At 37.3% G+C, this 20814-nt stretch overlaps 1 protein-coding gene across 3 annotated transcripts in view; it reads right to left on the bottom strand.

Annotated features, from left to right (window-relative positions):
* Nucleotides 1-2563: 2563 nt before the first annotated feature.
* ERLEC1 (endoplasmic reticulum lectin 1) overlaps nt 2564-20814 on the bottom strand; it is a 31686-nt gene continuing 13435 nt past the window's right edge. For 2 of the 3 annotated variants that reach the window (XM_058684120.1, XM_058684118.1), the window contains 6 exons: nt 13969-14130; nt 13058-13117; nt 9018-9142; nt 7202-7279; nt 5964-6039; nt 2564-3451 (listed from right to left, as the gene is read on the bottom strand). In XM_058684120.1, the coding sequence (XP_058540103.1) occupies nt 3380-3451; nt 5964-6039; nt 7202-7279; nt 9018-9142; nt 13058-13117; nt 13969-14130 (573 nt within the window). In that variant the 3' untranslated portion in view covers nt 2564-3379. The remainder of the gene's footprint in view (nt 3452-5963; nt 6040-7201; nt 7280-9017; nt 9143-13057; nt 13118-13968; nt 14131-20814) is intronic. The other variant, XM_058684119.1, reaches the window with a different exon arrangement.

A 20814-nucleotide genomic window follows, 5' to 3' on the forward strand; every position in this document is an offset into this window, starting at 1 on the left:
AATGATGGTATCTCCATCATCTCCTTCACATATGTAACGCCTCCTCTTCCACCTGTGACATTTTGTGTTTTATTGAACAAAACCTGACTTATGAATGACTATGTATACTAGTTTATTTGATCCACCCATAAAATATTAAATAAAAATAAAAGCTTGGGGTGCCTGGGTGGCTCAGTTGTTTGAGCGTCCCACTCTTGATTTCAGCTCAGGTCATGGTCTTGTGATTGTGGGATCGAGCCCGATGATGGGCTCTGTGCTGAGTGCTGAGCCTTCTTGGGATTCTCTCTCTCTGCCCTTCTTCCACTTGTGCTTTCTGTCTCTCCCAAAATAAACTTAAAAAAACAATAAAAACTCAATTCCTTTTTACAGATGAAAATTTTAGAGAATTTCTAGTATTTTTTCCCCGTAATGCATTGGATCATTTTGCCTGCCTGTACAACCTACTTTAAAACCACTGGCATATGAAACAAAGCCTGCGTTAGGGCATGTAGTTGAGCATGGTTTCTCTACTACCCCTGCCAAGCAACTGAAAAAAAATGTAAGTCATGTCACCATGGCAACATATTTTGAAAACTTTTACTTCAACAACTCCTTATAACATATAACATCCATATACATGATGGTTTATTTCTTTCTTCAAGTGGAAATGCAAGCACTGGTAAATAAAATCACTCAACACTAGGAAGGGAATATAAAATCAGATGCTAATGGCAACTGGATGACTCAGGTTTTTTTTGTTTTTTTTTTAAGAAAGGTTTATTTATTTTGAGAAAGAGAGAATGTGCGCACATGGAGGAGAAGCAAAGAGAGAAGGAGAGAATCTCAAAAGCGGGCTCTGCACTGACAGAGATTCTGAAATCAAGAATCAGATGCTCAACCCACTGAGCCACCCAGGCCCCCACGACCCACTGTTGATTTGGGCTTAGGTCATGATCTCATGGTTCATGAGGCTGAGCCCCGCTTTGGGCTCCATATAGAATTAAAACATTAAAATCAGATCCTAGGAAAGCTGATATTTTCATTTGCAACTGTGATTGCATATCCTATTTATTCAAAATTTATGACTTGATTTTCATTCTCCTAAAAGGTAATTTGGCCCGATTATGTACTAGGAAGTTTAAGAATTGTCAGAAATCAGGTAAAGCCTTTGTATATCAAACTGAGTGAAAAGCTTACTATTCAGGTGACTGAAATAATTTCTTGCCCTTTGTTATTAAGTCCCTTTTATCAAGGACATGAAGATACAAAGTAGAGGTGGGCTATAGGCCCCATCTAGTGGTGACTCGAAGAAAAGCAAGTAAAGCTAAAAAAAGAAAGGAAAAGTCCTGTATTCTTGTAAAGATGAGCTACTAGTTATTTCCCTGAAACCCTAATTAGGAGGGTTAGAATGTGTGAAACTGTTAAAGGTGAAGTTCCTAAGTCGGTGATTTTCACTGGAGAATATATTTAAAATCAAGTGGATCACTCAGGAAGCATATTTGAAGCGCAGATTATGCTCTGCTCTAAAGGATCTGATTTAGTAGGTGTGGAATAGCATCCACCTTACTAGATTTCTCCAAGTACAATAGGCATACCGTAGCTTAGCCCTTTCTCCTACCTATTAGGAACTCAGCTGCTTCTGCAGAAGAATGGCAGAGGAGGAAGCAGACTTTAGAGATCAAATGAGAGTTCATATAAGGGACCCAAGATTTAGAAGGAATATGGAGAGCTGGCCTAGCCCTTCCTAAACAGGTTGAAGCCGTTAGCCCGGACAGAAAGCCAACTTACTTTTAAAAAAACATTTTATTTTGAAAAAATTACAACTTCTATTTTTAAGAATCTTCTTCAGTAAACTATCCAATACAGTTTTTTAGATCTCCACCCCCCCCAACCCATTCCCCTTAAGAGAAGAGTTTGGCCTCAATATTCTGTGTCTTCTGGCACTCAACCTTTCACAACCCTCACGCCCTCCCTTCTATACCTATTATCCAAATGTGGGTAATTCTATTTGTCTTAATTCATTGATGTAAGAAGTATGATTCTAATTTACTAAAGAAATAGATTTTGACGGCTGTGGTCTCTGATCTTATTCTATTAATAGGAGACAAGGGTGATATTAGGAAATAAATGAACTCTTACTGGGAACCTGGTGTCTAGTACTGGGCCCGGGGTTTTACATACAGTAAAATGAATGCACTCTGCAACCTCCTTTGGAAGGATGCAGTCTCTCTACCAAAGAGGAAGTGAGTCTCAAAGAGGTTAACTGATTGGTGCAGGATCACACAGCTAGTAAGCTAGAGAGTATGTGGACTTCAGTTTGAGTGCAAAGTGTGTGCTTTTTCTCTATGTGTGCTGCTTCATGTGAAAATCTACAAACAGCCCTGCAATAATCAATTGCATTAACCATTTCTCAAATTAAAATATCTTTCTCCAGAACTACTGAAAAGGAGGAAAAGTATTTTATAGCTACTTTTCTTTCCTTATTTAGATATGTACATCCAAAATACAATAAGATAATGTGTGCAACATGGGGATGGAGAAAATAGAGGAAATGAGTAATCTGCCATTGACTACATGACAACACTGCTTGGGAACATTTTATTCACTTTAAAATAAATATTATGCTGTGAAACTGTCCAGAACTAAAATCTGTAGTATACAGTAGGCAAATACAAAGGATGGCCAGCACAGTGCGTTTTGTTGGGAGTAAACCATTCTAAGTCAAAAGAGAAGGATCTCTGACTGTCTATACCAGGTACACACCTTGGGGGGAAAAGAAACAGATAAAAGTTCCGAGAGCAACAATCTATTACAAATAAGAGTTTCTTGAGATTAACAGAGGTGAAGAAAACTTAAATGTTGTGAGGCTCTACTATGTGCCCAGTTTCTAGTCTAACACCTGGTAGTTGCTAAATAAAAATTTGTGGAAAGGATTTCAGGCACTAGAATTTACATATTTTACATGGTCTCCCATTTAAACAACGTACTATCAATTTCTTTCTTCATTATCTTTAGTTCATTAACTAGTTATATATACTATAATTTACATAATAAATCTATTATTTAAAAACTTTCAATAGGCACAACAATTATGACATTTCATTAGGCTGGACTCTAAACTGCTTGGATGAGATTTATTTTGGAATCACATTATCCAAGCAAAAAACACAATCGGATCATAAGACATGACAAAAATGAAAGAAATGAGACAACTATCTGCCTTAAGAAGTTTATCCATAACCTCTTATATACACATTTATATTCACAAAGTGGTTGAGAGTCCTTTTATATGATCCTTTAGATGAGATCCAATGGCTGAGAACTCTATAATGAGACACATACATGGTCAGACAGAAATCATCATGACTGTCAATGATCTTTCTCCAAACTTTATTATCCTTTAGTTGGGGAGAGAAAGAAGTCCATTTTCATCTGCTGTATCTAAGATTTTACAGATCACCGGAGATTCAACCTAAAGAACAAAAATAAGAAAACCATTAAAAAGTTGTTAAACTGAATACTTACTTTATTCGGTAGTCTTTTGCTATGTGAATCCATGTATATAAAGGTGTTAAATGTATATTCACAGAAGTATAATATTTTTCCAAAATTGATTAATAATATCAACCCATAAATACACAAAGCTCAATGAACTCTGACTAGGAAGAATACACAGAAAGCTAGTTAGGCATCACATAACCAAAGGTAGGACCATAAAACTTCTAGAAAGAAATACAGCATAATATTTTCATGACTTTTGGGTGGCAATGTTTTCTCAGAACAAAATAAAGCATTGGCCATAAAAGAGAAAAAGTGGATAAAATAAACTTTATCAAATAAACCAACTTCTGCTCATCAAAAGACATTAAGAAAATAAACAGGCAAGCCACAGATTGAGGAAAAGAATGTGCACTATAAACAAAGACCTCATACCCAGAATATATTTGAACTCCTAGAAAAAAGAAGATAAACAATAACAATAAAAATGGGTAAAAGACAGACAGATGACAGACTCTCCTTGACCAAACTAAGGTTAGGCTCCCCCAGTCCCTTTTCGTAGGCTTCTTTTTGTACTTGTGCCCTGTCTTGGGCCTGCTGAGTCCAGCTGTAGTAAGAATCAGTGTGGAGAGAACCCCACACTCTCAACATCTAATCATCCTCCGTATCTGATCAAATTCTTAGTCTCTCACATTTGATGGCTAGTCATCCTGGCTTATATTCAGCAATAATCCTATCAAGTCAGTTTATGTTGATCTCTCCTCTTAGTAATTTTCCATCCATTGAAACTCCTCTCCTCCACGTTCTGTTTGGCTGTATATCCTGAGCTGTCTTTGCTGTAAGTGGAGTTAAGCTGGATCTCTCTTCCCTACTATAGTCTTGACACTTACTGCCAATAGTCCTGAATAAAGACTGTTTGAGTAAGTGTCAGAATTTTTCTTTAAAAAGACTTGGCTAGACATTTCACAAAAGATCACATGAAAAGGTGCTTGCCACCATTTTCCATATGGGAAGTGCATATTAAAATGACTAAAATGGCTAAATATAAAAGAGATTGAAAATACCAAATGTTTTTGTTTTTTGCATGTAGCTTTTTTGGGGAGGGGTATTTTTATTTATTTTTTAAATTTACACCCAAGTTAGTTAGCATATAGTGCAACAATAATTTCAGGAGTAGATTCCTTAATGCTCCTTACGCATTTAGCCACGCCCCCTCCCACAACCCCTCCAGGAACTCTCTATTTGTTCTCCATATTTATGAGTCTCTTCTGTTTTGTCCTCCTCCCTGTTTTTATATTATTTTTGCTTCTCTTCCCTTATGTTCACCTGTTTTGTATCTTAAAGTCCTCATAGGAGTGAAGTCATATGATATTTGTCTTTCTCTAATTTCGCTTAGAATAATACCCTCTAGTTCCATCCACGTAGTTGCAAATGATAAGATTTCATTGATTGCTGAGTAATACTCCATTGTGTGTGTGTGTGTGTGTGTGTGTATACCACATCTTCTTTATATATATATATGTATATATATATCACCTCTTCTTTATCCGTTCATCCATCGATGGACATTTGGGCTCTTTCCATACTTTGGCTATTGTCGATAGCGCTGCTATAAATAGTGGGGTGCATGTGCCCCTTCAAAACAGCACACCTGTATCCCTTGGATAAATACCTAGTAGTACAAGGACTGGGTCGTAAGGTAGTTCTATTTTTACCAAATGTTGATAAGGATGTGGAGCAGCTGGATTCTCACACACTACTGGTATGAGTGTAAAATGGTACAGCCATTTGGACAGCTATTCGGTAAAAGTTAAACATATATCTAATCTATGATTCAGTAATTCCACTCCTAGGTACTTACGCAAAAGAAATGAAAATACAGGATTACAAAGCAACTTGTAAAAAAATGTTCCTAGCAGCTTATTTACATGATAAAAAATGAGAACCAACCCAAATGTCTTTATAGAAGAATGGATCAGCAAATGTGATTTACTTATACAACTGACTACTATTCAGTAACAAAAAGAGAATGAAGTATTGAGTGACACGGGTGAGTCTGAAAAACAAGCCAAGTCAAAGAGGGCAGGCATAAAAAACTATATACTATATGGTCCCATTCGTAGGGAATAAAAAACCAGGCAAAACTGCCCTAGAGTGTGAGAAATCAGAAAGGGGTATCTGTGGGGGTTGAGGGGTATTAACATAAAAGGGCTATAAAATTTTTTTCTGCAGTGATAAGATACCTTGTTTGGGGTGATAATTATATAGGTATATAAAATTATCAAAATGTATCAAACTCAGCACTTAAGATCTTTGCATTTTATTTTATGTAAATTGCACCTTAATAAAAAAGATTTTAGGTTTTACAGAGATAGCATGGGGATTATATTAAATTTTGGACATCACTAAAGGTCCTTTCTAGACTTAATGCTAAAAATCGAAACATGTTCCCAAACTGAATTCCTTAGTATTATTTTTTTACTTACCCCAAGGATATACTGACAGGAGTGAGGCTCTAGCATATATACAGTAACAGCATGAGGAGAATCTGATTCTTTACACCTAAAACAGAGAGTACTTTAAAGTACTGCCCAAACCATACAAAAGTATTTTTGTTTTCCTCTTAAGCTATAAAAAACTTATCTCCTGTATAATTTAATACTGATATCATTTAACAATCATAACTTACAAATAAATAATTATATTAAAATAATTTTTATATTTTATTTTTAAAAATGATTTTAAGTTTATTTGTTTTAAGAGAGGGAGAGAGGGGCGCCTGGGTGGCGCAGTCGGTTAAGCGTCCGACTTCAGCCAGGTCATGATCTCGCGGTCCGTGAGTTCGAGCCCCGCGTCAGGCTCTGGGCTGATGGCTCGGAGCCTGGAGCCTGTTTCAGATTCTGTGTCTCCCTCTCTCTCTGCCCCTCCCCCGTTCATGCTCTGTCTCTCTCTGTCCCAAAAATAAATAAAAAACGTTTAAAAAAAAAAAAAAAAAAAAAAAAAAGAGAGGGAGAGAGAGTGCATGCATGCACACAAGTGGGGTAAGGGCAGTGAGAGAAGATGAGAGAATCCCAAGCAGGCTCCTCACCATCAGCCACACGGGGCTTGAAGCCACGAACCATGAGATCATGACTTGAGCCAAAATCAAGAGATGGACACTCAACTGACTGAGCCATCTTTTTCTTTCTCTATCTTTTAAAGTTTCTTTCTCTCCTTCTCTCTCTCTTAAGTAATCTCTATACCCAGTGTGGAGCTCGGACTCAATGCCAAGGTCAAGAGAGTGGCATGTTCTTTTGACTGAGCCAGCCAGGCACCTTAATTAATATTTTAGAATAAAGTAATAGTTTTTTAAACATGTTTACTTAGTTTTGAGAGAGAGAGAGAGAGAGAGAGAGGCAGAGTGTGAGCCAGGGAAGGGCACAGAGATTGGGAGACACAGAATCCAAAGCGGGCTCCAGGCTCTGAGCTGTCAGCACAGAGCACAGTTTGGGGCTCGAACTCAAACCACAAGATCATGACTTGAATCGAAGTCGGATGCTCAACCGACTGAGCCACCCAGGCGCCCCAGAATAAAGCATTATTTTCATATTACATTAATCCATATTATTATGCAGAAATATAATTGTGTTTATTCACAATTATATTTCCTATTTATGTAGACTTTTGCACACTGGATACAGATTAAAGAGAAAAGCATAAAGCACAAGTTGATGGTCCAACTTACTTTAGTTTTACAGTCACCTGTCTTGGTTTGTCAGTTATATCACAAATATCTCCATTCCCATAAAAATGTGACACCATCCTAAATCAGAGAAACATACAAGTTCATTCATTCAGAGTAAGTGTCATGTGGGCTGGTGGTGATGAGAAGATGGTTAGAGGGATCAGTTTTGCATTAGTTATAAAATATTTTTAGGGTCATGTTACAGAGAAAATGTTTCAGATTCTGTAAGGAGACTATAAAACTGAGATATTTCAGAGTGATTTACCTGATAAGAGTAATCTTCAATTTGCATATTATCTACCTGTATACAAACAGTTAAGGTTAAATTGCTTTTTAAAAAGTCTTTTTGAAGTTAACCATTTCCTCAGCCCTGTATATTGTTTACTTTGTGGGACAATTTTCTCTCCTTCCCATCCTTCAGCACTTTTTGGTCAGCCCCAAAAGTCAGCACATTCTGTTTTTTTCTTTCTCATTGTTTATTTATTTTTGAGAGAGAGAGAGAGAGAGAGAGAGCAAGCAGGAGAGGGGCAGAGAGAGAGGGAGACAGAGGCTCTGAAGCGGGCACTGTACCATCAGCACAGAGCCTGATGTGGGACTGGAACCCACACACTGAGATCATGACCTGAGCTGAAGCCGGATGCTTAACTGACTGAACTATCCAGACACCCCAAACTTTTTTTTTTTTTTTTAAGATTTTATTTTTAAGTAATCTCTATACCCAATGTGTGGCTCAAACTCACAACCCCAAGATCAAGAGTCTTGTGCTCCACCAGCTAAGCCATCCAGGTGCCCCAAAGTCAGCACATTCTAAAAATAGTCTCTCAATACCATGTTGCTAGGACGGACAAACTTAATGCCCAATAAAGAGAAAAGAATGGATAATTTAAAACTTGCCAGGCAAGAGACTACAAGGAAAACTTAAGCTTAGCTATTCTTGAGAAACAAGAGATTAATTTATTTCTGCTATAACAAGATATACCTATATAACTCAGAGAAGATGTGAGGTAGTTTTGTAAAAAGCCACTGTTTATTTTCAACCATAACCTCACAAAGGTAAAGTAACAAAGGAACATGCTAGCAGATATTTATTTTTTATTTATTTTTATTTATTTTGAGAGAAAGAGAGCGCATGTGAGTGGGGAAGGAGCAGACAGAGGGAGAGAATCCCAAGCAGGCTCTGTTGGTTGGGGGAGGGAGGGAGCCTGAAGTGGGGCTCAAACTCATGAGCCTGTGAGATCATGACCTGAGCTGAAACTAAGAGACATTTAACCAACTGAAGCATCCAGGTACCCCTGGAGTATATTTAAGTACAATTAACTAACTTGAAGAGGTAAATTATACATTAAAAAGGGAAATGCTTTATAACAACAGTCTCAGACTTAATATGTGGAATTGAGCCACTGTGTCCATCACCACCGCCACCACTCTCATTACCATGCCACCACCACTGCTAAAGGCAGCAGCCAAAATTTATGGCATGCTCTTGCAGGTATAATGCGTTACCTAAATGACTGTGTTTAAATGTCGTAACAATCCTATGAGGCAAATACTAGCAGACAAGAAGAGTGAGATTTAACAAGATTATGTAATCTGCCCAAGGCAGTAAGTGAAGAGCCAGTATTTGAATCCAGGGCTCCCCATTTCTGAAACTGTGTTCTTAACTATTACCTTAGGAAAAGAAAACTAATTTAAAAGATGTCCCTTAAAAAAACTGACCAGAGATTTTACCTAAGTGTTTCAATTTTATGTTTTTCAATATTCTGAGTTTTAAATATTCTACTAATCAGATCCAAGGACAAATAAAGTTAATCTTTACCTGACTGTCTGGGTACCATCATCTTGAAGGTGATAGGTTCTGGCAGTATTCTTCTTAGCCCATTCAATATGCTCTTCTTGGTTCCATGTCCCCACAACCACAGAGGTTTTCCCACTATCCTTGTCCTGATATATGAAAAATACTTGTGATAATGCATTCTTCATATTATCAAGTAGACATTTATGCTGATGGCCTGCCTGTAAGTTACAGTCCTTATCTCCACCTGCATACTGGGTGTGTGTGTTTAGATGTCAGTCAAACCTGATGAGTAGAAATCTGAGCTCACTATCTTCTTTATTCTTTGTTTCTCTGAATAATGAAACTGCTTTCTGGTCAGGCTAGCACCAAACGCAGTTATTTCTATTTCCTTCCTCTCCTACATTATTTTCCTGGGGATGTTCTTGGCTTCAGAATCTTCCTCTACATTTCCAATGCTAATATTTTACCTCCTCAACCAAGAGTTTAATCACTTATACCTAGATGATACAACTGCATACTACTGTGATTCTTTTTTCTTATTTTAAATTTTTGTGAGAGAGCACAAGCAGAAGAGGAACAGAGAGAGAGGGACAGAGGATCCAAAGTAGGCTCTGCGCTGTTGACAGCAGCAAGCCTGATGTGGGACTCGAACACAAGAACTGTGAGAGCCGAAGTTGGACAATCAACTGATGAGCCACCCAGGTGCCACGCTACTGTGATTCTTAATTAAATCTCTGGCCTGTATCTTTTACCCTGCAGCCACAATGAACCTATCTTCATCGTACTTCTACCCTTTCAAATGCCAATCTTTAAGTTATACTAGTATTCACATTATTCATTTGACATCATGCTTATTTCTTTATCAAGACTGTTCACAAACCCCCTTCCCCGTTCAGATTTTATTATTTTTTTATTAAATTTTTTGCTTTATTATCTATTTATTTATTTTATTTTTTAACTTTATTTATCTGTTTTTTAAAACTTCAGATAGCGCAAGAGGAGGAGAGGAGCAAGGAAGAGAGAAAATCCCAGGCAGGCTAAATACTCAGTGTGGAGCACAACACAGGGCTCGATCCCGTGACCCTGAGATCATGACCTGAGCCAAAACCAAGAATCTGCTCCTCAACTGACTGAGCCACCCAGGTACCCCAACTTTCGTTATTTTTTTTAAACGTAACTATATACTATCTTATATGTGGATCTCTTTCCTTCTCTCTCCTTTTTCTTTCCTCTCCCCTCCCTTCCTGCCTTTCTTTTCCTTCTTTATATTTTATGCCAGGCACCATGCTGAGCACTAGCATACAAGGGATGAGTAGGATTAAAAACCCTTATAAATGGCAGATGAACTGGGCAGAGCCACTGCTACCAGCAGAGCTGACTGCTTAGTGGAAGAAAGAACCATTTAACAGTCTTTTAGCAACTGGACTATAAGTTAATAGATAGACAGGGATTGGAGCCATATGGTGAAGTGTTTAAGGAGGCTGGATATGGAACAACACTGCCTGGGTTAGAATTCTGGTTTTATCATTTACTACCTATGTAGTTTTAGGCAAGCTACTAAATTATTGCTTCTGTTTCCTCACATTGGAATAATAATACTCACCTCTGAGGGTGGTTATGAGAATTAAATGAGGTAATATGCATACTTAGAACAGTGCCTGGTATACAATGAATATTATATTCGTCAGTTACTATTATTTTTATATCTCCCAAAGCTCCTAGTAGCATCCTTCAGAAAGTTCTAAGTTATATAACCTTGGGCAAAATAAGTCTGACAAAATCTAGTGATGGCAAGCGTATGGGGAAAAAAGCCGTTGTTATTGGGAATGTCTTCCAAAATGTTCAGTATGCGTATATTTTGACCTAACAAGCACACTGCCAGAAATGTGCCTTGTGAATATGAGATACTTCATGAATATGAATGTGGTAAACTTGCAAAAGTTTACCAACAAAACTATTTATAAATGTTCACTAAAATGCTATTACAGAAAAACTGGAAACAATTCGAAGGTCTGTAGAGATCTGGCTAAATATATTGTGGGTATAGACATAATGCTCTGTAGATGCTGAGAAGAATGAGATCAGCTGTTGCTGTTGTGGAAAGATCTCCAAGACACTAACTGAAAAGAACAAATGCAGAGCAGTGTGTTTAGCAGATACCTTCTGTCTAAATACAAGGTTATACCAAATTTACATGTATGCATTTGTTTTCTTGTGGAGGGTTAACTAAGAAAACATCAAGAACAATTACTTTTAGGAAATGGGACAATGGTAGACAAGAATTTTACTATTCATTCTAAATTTCTGGTATGTATTCCTTTAATTAAAAAAAAAAAAAAAAAAGCCATCATGGAGCACCTGGGTGGCTCGGTCAGTTAAGCGACTGATGTTGATTTTGGCTCAAAGTTTGTGACATTAAGCCCCACGTTAGGCACTGCGCTGATAGTGCAGAACCTTTTTGGGTTTCTCTCTCCCTCTCTCTCTCTCCCCCTCTCTGGCTTATGCTTGCTCTCTCTCTCTCTCTCAAAACAAATAAACTTAAAACAAAAATAAATCCCCTCTTCACTAGCCATGGAAATTTGAAAAAAATGAATAAATTTTCTTAAAAAAAAAAAAAAGCCGTTGCACATTATTTGGATTGTAGTTAGGCAATTTTTTTCCTATTAATAAATATTACTAAAAATAAATAAAACATTTATAAAGCAGCAAGAATAAATGGGAAGAAGAGTAAAATGGCACTTCTTAGGTTTAAGTAAAGAAAACAAATTTCCTAGTTTATAGGTGCCTCATAAACTTGGGATGATTTAAATGTGGAAGGTGAGTTGATGATCTTTCCTGGTATGGTCTGCTTTGGAAATTAAGACTGGCTCAAAACAACTCAAGAGGGCAAACACAGTATTTTGTAATTACTAGTTATTATTTCTTTGGAGGAATAAAAACAGCCTTTTATTTCCTGTCAGCGAGGTAAATATTTATTAATTAATGTTTGTCTTCAAACAGTTGCTTACAGGGGCACCTGGGTGGCTCAGTCGGTTAAGCATCCGACTTTGGCTCAGATCATGATCTCGCAGTCCATGAGTTTGAGCCCCGCATCAGGCTCTGTGCTGACAGCTCAGAGCCTGAAGCCTGCTTCAGATTCTGTGTCTCCCTCTCTCTCTGATCCTCCCCCATTCATGCTGTCTCTCCCTGTCTCAAAAATAAAATAAACGTTAAAAAAAAAAAATTAAAAAAAAAAATTTCAAACAGTTGCTTACCAATGTACAACTATGACAGATAAATTTAATAAGGGCTGAAGTTCAGAATCTGAACAGCTTGGCTCAAATGTGGGACAATATGCTATCTGATTTATGAAATTAGAAAAAAAGGAAGAATCAAAAGCCAATAAAATGTACTTGATTTTAAACTTAAATGATATGGTATGTTCTTTTAGCTGAGAAACTTGCTGTATTTATCCTATTTTCCTAGCCTGAGCCATAATGTACTATCTTATTATTCACTTTGTTAATTTTTTTTTTTTACCTTGTTAATTTAAAGAATTATAATTACTAATTTCTCGGTCAAAGCTAACGAGGTTAGTCACAATAGCTTATTATTCCTCCAGAGTCACAGTAATACAAGAATCTGAGCAATTAATAAACAACCTTACTTTAAGATGGTTGACTTAGTAGGGCACCTGGGTGGCTCCGTCACTTAAGCATCCGACTTTGGCTCAGGTCATGATCTGATGGTTTGTGGGTTTGAGCCCTGTGATGGGCTCTGTGCTGACAGCTCAGAGCCTGGAGCCTGTTTTGGATTTTGTGTGTGTGTGTCTCTCTCTCTGCCCCTCCCCACCTCACACTCAGTCTCTCTCCCTCAAAAATAAATAAACATTAAAAAAAGAAAAAAAAAGATGGTTGATTTACTTAACACCAAGTTTTCCATTTTCTGGACTTACAGACACTTTGAAGTATTTTCATATTTAAGTCATTTCATAATTAAAATGCCATCTCCCCTCTTTTTTTTTCACAAAAGATTTTTAAAACTTTATCTAGTGGTAGAATGATATAAAGGCTATTCCATACCTCATGATACTGATGTACATGTTTGCCATAGCAGAACTCATATTTCCACCAACCAACACCCTACAAGAAAGCAAAAAGATCAAGTTAAATATAGAGAATGGGGGATTGGGGTCTGTCTCAATATTGCCACATGACAGTGATGGGAAAAAAAAAAAATATATATAAACAAATATATATACACATATATATAAACATAAAAAAATGATACTAGCAACAATGTGGTTGAAAATTAAAACAAAAAAGTTACTGAGAATTACTGAGAAATAACATTATCTGGTGAAAGATGGTAACTACTTATAATGAGCATTAAGTAATGTACAGAATTGTCAAATCACTATGTTATAGCACCTGCAACTAATATAACATTGTATGTCAACTACACTTCAATAATAAAAAGAGAAATTACTGAGAAATACTAATTTAAAAAAGACAAATACAGAGTATAGCTGCTGTATTGCCTTAGTAAAATAAAATAAAATGAAAATTCCACTTAGTGTATTTCCCACTGTAACTACTAGTCTATTAAAGGCAAAATTTAACCTTTGTAGATGTTAACTCAAGTTTTAAATGTGATTGATACATAACCAAAATGCAGACCATACAATTTTTTTTATGCCATATAATCTCTGATGCCCATTCTACCAATTAACCCAAATCACACATGATTTATTTATATATATGTAATTTCTGTCAAGTAAAGGTCAAGTTTTAGCTTGTGAGTAAAGAGAACATAATGGCTACAAATTAGATTATGTAAGATGCAGAGAGAAAATGTCTATTAGGAGGCTTCCAGAATCCTGCCATTTCTCTACAGACGAAAACTTTTTTCAGTGCTGCTAATGGGTCCTGACTAATTAACATACAAGTGAAGGCTGTAAGATAAATATTTAAACCAAAGGCTCACTTCTCACCCCATGAAAGCAGTAAGAACCACTAAGGAACTCTTTTATGAGTTGGTCATCTGTCAATTTGGATATGTGGGTTGTTCCAACAGTGAGCATAGGCTGAGAACCAACAGCAATGGGTTTGTGGATTGCTGGAAATCTCTCTTCTTTGGTTGATTGCAACTCTTCCTAAAATTAAACACATATGTTTAAGGGTTTCTAACCATACTTATTTTTTTTTTCAGTTATGACTTTATTATTTTTAACTATAGGAAATTTGGAAAATAAAAGTTGTCCTCTCATTTTTAATGTGTTGTCAAAAAATGAATTTTGCAACACTTAATACAATAGAGAAAGCTCTAGACAAAGGTTATTTCCATCTACCGGTTAGGGATATGATGGCCATTCTTAACATACAGGGATAATTTCCATCTCATATGTTTTGTCTCCTTCTTTTTTTGATTTTAGCAGCTAGAATTATTCTAGTGCAAGTACCTAAGCTAAGTAGTACTCTACTTTACTAGAAATACCACGAACACATTACATACACACAAATGCAAACAAATATACACAAATGCACATCATAACCTTCTTTGTTGTTATAAAATATTGCTAATGAAACTGTAAAATTCCACAATTTTCTCGACTACAGTTTGACGGTATATACTTTATTATGTACTTACCTATTTGTGCTTAAGTGCTTACATTTGACCTGTTTCTAGAAATTTATTCTGAGTTAATGATCACCATTGATGGGTGCAAAGACCTAGCTTCAATGACATTCAGTGTGACATTCTTTACGTTAGCAAAAAATTGTGGACAACAAAAATATCCATACCAGTAAATTAATTAAATAAATTTTGGTACTTTAAGCAATGGAATATTTGAGATAATTAAAATAACACTATAGAAGATTACTTTATGACATAGTTATATAGAAATAATATACTGTTAAGTGAAAACAAGTGAAAATTTTATGTATAGATATATACACACATGTATTCAGTTTGGTCCCAATTATTATTATTATTAAAAAAAATTTTTTAAATATTTATTTATTTTTGATAGAGAGAGTATGAGCAGCAGAGGCGCAGAGAGAGGGAGACACAGAATCCAAAGAGGCTTCAGGCTCTGAGCTGTCAGCACAGAGCCCTTATGCGGGGCCTGAACTCATAAAATGTGAGATCATAACCTGAGTCCAAGTCAGACGCTTAACCAACTGAGCCACCCAGGAGCCCCAATTACTATTATTATTTTTTAAAGCAAGAGTGTTTAAGCTTATTTATTTATTTATTTAGGGAGAGAGAGAGAGAGAGAGAGAGAGAGAGAGAAGGAGGGAGGGAGGGGGGAAAGAGGGGGAGAGAGAGAGTGCGCGTACATGTGCATGTGTGAGCAGGGGAGGGGCAGAGAGAGAAGAGAGAGAGAGACTACCAAGCAGGATCTGTGCTGTCAGTGTGGAGCCCAACAAGGGGCCCAATCCCACGACTGAGTTCATGACCCAAGGTGACATCAAGAGTCAGATGCCCAACTAAGTGAACCACCCAGGCACCCCCAATTATTTTTTTGAATGTGTATCTGTGTATCAAAAAAAAAAAAAAATACCCCGAAAGACTGAAAGGAAGTTCACTAAGATTTTAGCCTTTTTAAGTATTTTGATACTTACTAGATTTTGTCTCTATATTTAGTTTTGGAAAATGTGGTTACTATGGGTAAATAAAAGATAAGAAGCAGGGTAAAGAGGAGCTGAATGGGAGTAAATATGAATATTAACTATAACTATTAACATGCAACAGGACCTGGTTGTCCTGAAGGACTCTGCAATTTGGGTATGGAAGATGTCCACTAAAGGGTTCAGGGAAGAGCAGATTCACAGAGGTAGTAATGATTCGAACAGATTTTGATGAAGAAATGAAACATGAAGACTTCATCAAGAGAAAACTTTTAATTCTTGAAACATGAATAATTTGTGATTTATGTGAATGTCTGTATGTATTTTGTGTTTGTGTGTACCTATGCATGTGAACCTGAGGAAGACATAAGAGCAAAGATGTGGGGGCCCCTGGATGACTAAATTGGTTGGGCATATCTAACTCTTGATCTTATCTCAGGTCATGATCTTATGGTTTGTGAGATAAAGCCCTGTGTCAGGCTCTGCACTGACAGTGTGGAGCCTGGCTTGGGATTCTCTCTCTGCGCCTCCCCAGCTCATGAGTGCATTCTCTCTCTGTCAAAATAAGTAAATAAACATTTTAAAAAAGAGCAAAGATGTGGGGTGTGGCATAATATTTTAAACTGAAGAGACAGGCAGGTACTTAATGATAAAGAAAACTATGTAATGCTCTATCAACTTCTAGATTTTAGACAAAAATATGGCATGATCAGATTTTTAAGCAATACTGTAGCAGGGAAGGAATAGTTAAGAATAAATCCCGAGGTGCAGAGCCACGTTAGAAGTTGAAGTAACCCAGTGCCACAGATGAAGAGAATCTAAAGGAATGACATAAGTGGGGTAGAAAGAATAGTTATGAAAGAGAATAATGAGTTAGAATCCAGAAGTAAACTATGTTTTGACTGTGAGTGGAGAGAAAATGAATCTAGATCAGGATTAAAGGAGTATACCAATTAAAACTGAATAATTTAAAAAATTAAAAAGAGTTCCAAATAAATGTATAGTGGACATGGTATCTCCTTTTCACCTGCTGTAGTTGCCATTGATCAACTATGTTTTTCTTCTTCTATCTTGGCTGGTAGGAGTCATTGGATGGTTACTCTAGAAACCAACGACCTTATCCTTTCTCTCCTCCAGTATTACAGAAGAACAAAGATTGCCAAGATGGCATCTTTACTTCTTTGAAAGGACCTTGGATTTTATGTATAGACTTTCTACATTCAGAGCATTCTATGCTCCTGGCACTGTTTTAAGTGTTGAGTATTAAAAATGTAGCAGACATAGTCACTGCTCCTAAGGAGCTAAGGTCTAACAGACTAAGCTAATTACTTAGAATACATGAGACCTATAGTAAGGTTAGTGAGGAAACACATTAATAATGCACAACGAAACCTCTAGCTCAGGTAGGGGAAGAGGTAAAAAGAATAGAAGCATGACCATTTATTATTCCTTCTTGTGGACACAGCATCTACTTGCATTTCTAAGAAAAATTATTCCAATAAAAGCGATGGTGGTTTTTGTAGTAGCATTTAGAAATTCATAAAATGGACTTATAGTCCAGTTATCTTCAAATTAATGCAACAACAACAACAAAGCCAGCACGATAACAGCCTCTGTAAATTTACTCCCTATTAAAGGCACGATGGACCCATGCTGTCTTTCATTGGTACAAGCATTTAGCAGTAATATTTGTACCATCTATATTTGTACCATCTTTAGGCAAAGAAGATGTGAAATGGTATATAGAGACGTTAATCATTATTAAAAAATTTTTTTAATGTTTATTCATTTTTCAGAGACAAAGAGAGCATCACATAGCATGAGTGGGGGAAGGGCAGAGAGAGAGGGAGTCACAGAATCTGAAGCAGGCTCCAGGCTTTGAGCTGTCAGCCCAGAGCTCGACAAAGGGCTTGAACCCATGAGCCGTGAGATCATGACCTGAGCCGAAGTCAGATGCTCAACCGACTGAGCCACCCAGGCGCCCCACACATTAATTATTATATCCAGAGGATTCTCAACAATAGTTACTATAGCCTGACACTCATGAATACAGAGATTACACCGATGTGAAAAGCTATATTACAGAGTAGAATGGGTTTGGATACACTCACCGTAGCACAAGGGGGCACCTGTGCTATATTCACACTGAATGTTGGATGTATATGCCTAGTAATTCAGGCAGTATCACTATCGCATTAAAAGACATGCACAAAGAGATACACACATTAGATGGTCCTGGGCCCACTGCAACCCAGTAGTTATCAAACTGGTTTAGAGTCTGAGGGAGATGGTGGCAAAAATTATTACTCCATTCTTGGTTGTGTCAACATAAGTCTCTTTTCTTGCTGTCTGTACTGCTGCTGTGGTTTATGCCTTCAACTTGGACAAAGAGCCCCTACTGCAAAGAGCCTTTTTCTGCTAGCTCAGGGAATATCATGGAAAAGCTGGGTGTATGAGACTGTAAGGGCTAGATATATAGGGTAGAGTGTGTGGGCTAGAGTAATGTCACCTTGGACAAATCTGCCATGATGACCCCTCTGGTTGCCAGAAGCCTCCTGGAGGCTCCACTAATGTTTCTTCTTGTTCAACCACACCTTTAGGTACACCTATGGGGCAAAACTTCCTTCATCTGCCCCGGCGATATGACAATGATGCACACCTATTCTTTTTTTTTTTTTAAATCTCATTAGGACTTTATCTAGTAGGTTATCTAGCAAGTAGTTTCTCTACTCACACCTATTCCTAAACATTCTGGGCGGTCCCTCAGCATGTACTGGTAGCTTCTAGGGCTATAAAAAAGATTTTGCAGAAGGTGGGATTGTGGAGATCTATTTGAATTGCCACAGCCCAAAAGGTTTTGTCCATAAGTCCTCTTAATAAACCATTTCTTGTCAAACTGAACAACAACAACAAAAAAACCAAGTACGACATGAAACCAAAATTCTTTTTTTTCTATTTTTCCTTTGTTTTAGTTTTTATTTAAATTCCAGTTAATGTACAGTGTGTTACATTAGTTTTAGGTTGAAACCAAAATTCTGCTAGCCAGATTTGAATTTTTGTTTAAAAAAGAAGAAAAATTCATTATGATAAAACTTAATCCAAATTTAAAAGGCAAACCAGGGGCACCTAGGTGGCTTAGTGAGTTAGGCATCTGACTTCAGCTCAGGTCATGATCTCACAGTTTGTGAGTTTGAGCCCTGCATGGGGCTCTCTGCTGTAGCTCAGAGTCTGCTTCAGATCCTCTGCCTGCCTCTCTGTCTCTCCCCTGCTTGTGTACCACTCTCTGTCTCTCTCTCAAAAATAAACATTAAAAGAGTAAATAAATAAAAGGCAAACCATATGCTAAATATCAATTTAAAAAAAAGTTACAGGGGCGCCTGGGTGGCGCAGTCGGTTAAGTGTCCGACTTCAGCCAGGTCACGATCTCGCGGTCCGTGAGTTCGAGCCCCGCGTCAGGCTCTGGGCTGATGGCTCGGAGCCTGGAGCCTGTTTCCGATTCTGTGTCTCCCTCTCTCTCTGCCCCTCCCCCGTTCATGCTCTGTCTCTCTCTGTCCCAAAAATAAATTAAAAACGTTGAAAAAAAAAAAAAAGTTACATGTAATAAACTAGATTTATAGGGGCGCCTGGGTGGCTCCGTCGGTTGGGCGTCCGACTTCGGCTCAGGTCACGATCTCATGGTCCGTGAGTTCGAGCCCTGCGTCGGGCTCTGTGCTGACAGCTCAGAGCCTGGAGCCTGCTTCGGATTCAGTGTCTCCCTCTCTCTCTCTGCTCCTCCCCCATTCATGCTCTGTCTGTGTCTCAAAAATAAATAAACATTAAAAAAAAACAACTAGATTTATAAAAGAAAAGATTGTGGAAAAAAAGATCAGTTTTAAATAACTCTTTACCTACAGTATTACCTAAGGTTTTCATATACAACATGTATTCTAGGATCTAGGGTCTAAAGATCCTAAGTATTTTGAAATACTGTAGCTTTTCACTGTATTTCTTAAAAATAATTATTTATTTAAGTAATCCCTACACCCAACGTGGGGCTTAAACTCATAACGCAGAGATCAAGAATAGAATGCTCTCCTGACTGAGCCACTCAGGCGCCCCCATCTGTAGCTCTTTAAAAATACTTTTTCTCAAATGGCATATTAAAAACATTAATTAAAGGAAAGTAAGCTGGCACTTCTTCCCTGAAGAGTAATTAAAGTTGGGATTTGTGAAGCATTTTGATTGAGCTGACTTTTAAGTACCTGTCCGTATTTAAATCACTATTAGGGAGAAGACCAGAAGAGAAATCCATCTCCAGTCTTTTAATTGAGCACTTTAAATCAAATGCTGATTAATGTTAAGATAATTTTCCTTTCCTATCAGAATGGCAGTATTCACAACCATCAGAGTCTGGCAATAATTATACAATGAGTACTCAAGAGAAAGGGAAGAAAGAGGTTTTGCAGCGGAATGTTAGTTATTAGTTAATGAAACCATTGTTAAGTACCCACAGAATACCAGGTATCACGCAAGGAGCTGGAAACCCCAAAGTAATAAAGCATACCTTGTTTTCCCTTGATCTTAATGTAAGAATCATAGGAAAAACAATTTTAGCTATGTAAGTGCTATAATGTAGGACTGAATAAAATATAGGACCAAAGAAGAGGAAACAGTTATCTCTTCCTGGGGTAGTCCATTAGAAGTCCTGGCTCATTTGCTCATTTGCAAAAGAAGTGACATTGCTTCGAAAATAATAGGGAAGGTAGGATAAGGGTCATTGTGAGAGATATGAATCTGAGAGTACTTAAAAAGTATTTGGCTATGTCCAATGAAGAAATGAAAAGCAAAGATAGCATAGAGCAGTGGTTAAGAGGACAGGTTCTAAAACCAGATTGTTTTGATTTTCATCTCTAATCTATCATCTGTCCCTTCCCTTCTCTGAATCCCTCAATTTCCTAATCTGTTAAGGAAGATAATAATAGCAATCTTCGAGGTTGCTGTAAGCATTACACAATAGCTGTTAAGATTCAACACATGTTAATTATTGTGATTGTGGTTTAAGTTCAGGGGAAAGGTCAACGTTGAAGATGGACATTTGGAACTCGTGAGCATGTTAATGGAAGTTGGTAGAGTGGGCCTGGATGAGCCCACCTAAGACTACAGACATTAAGAAGAGAAGGCAACCACAGATAGAACTGTGGTTCAACATTTTAAGGGGGCAGGAA

This window comes from Neofelis nebulosa, chromosome 9 (genome assembly GCF_028018385.1).
Source record: "Neofelis nebulosa isolate mNeoNeb1 chromosome 9, mNeoNeb1.pri, whole genome shotgun sequence".
In the NCBI taxonomy this organism is placed as follows: domain Eukaryota; kingdom Metazoa; phylum Chordata; class Mammalia; order Carnivora; family Felidae; genus Neofelis; species Neofelis nebulosa.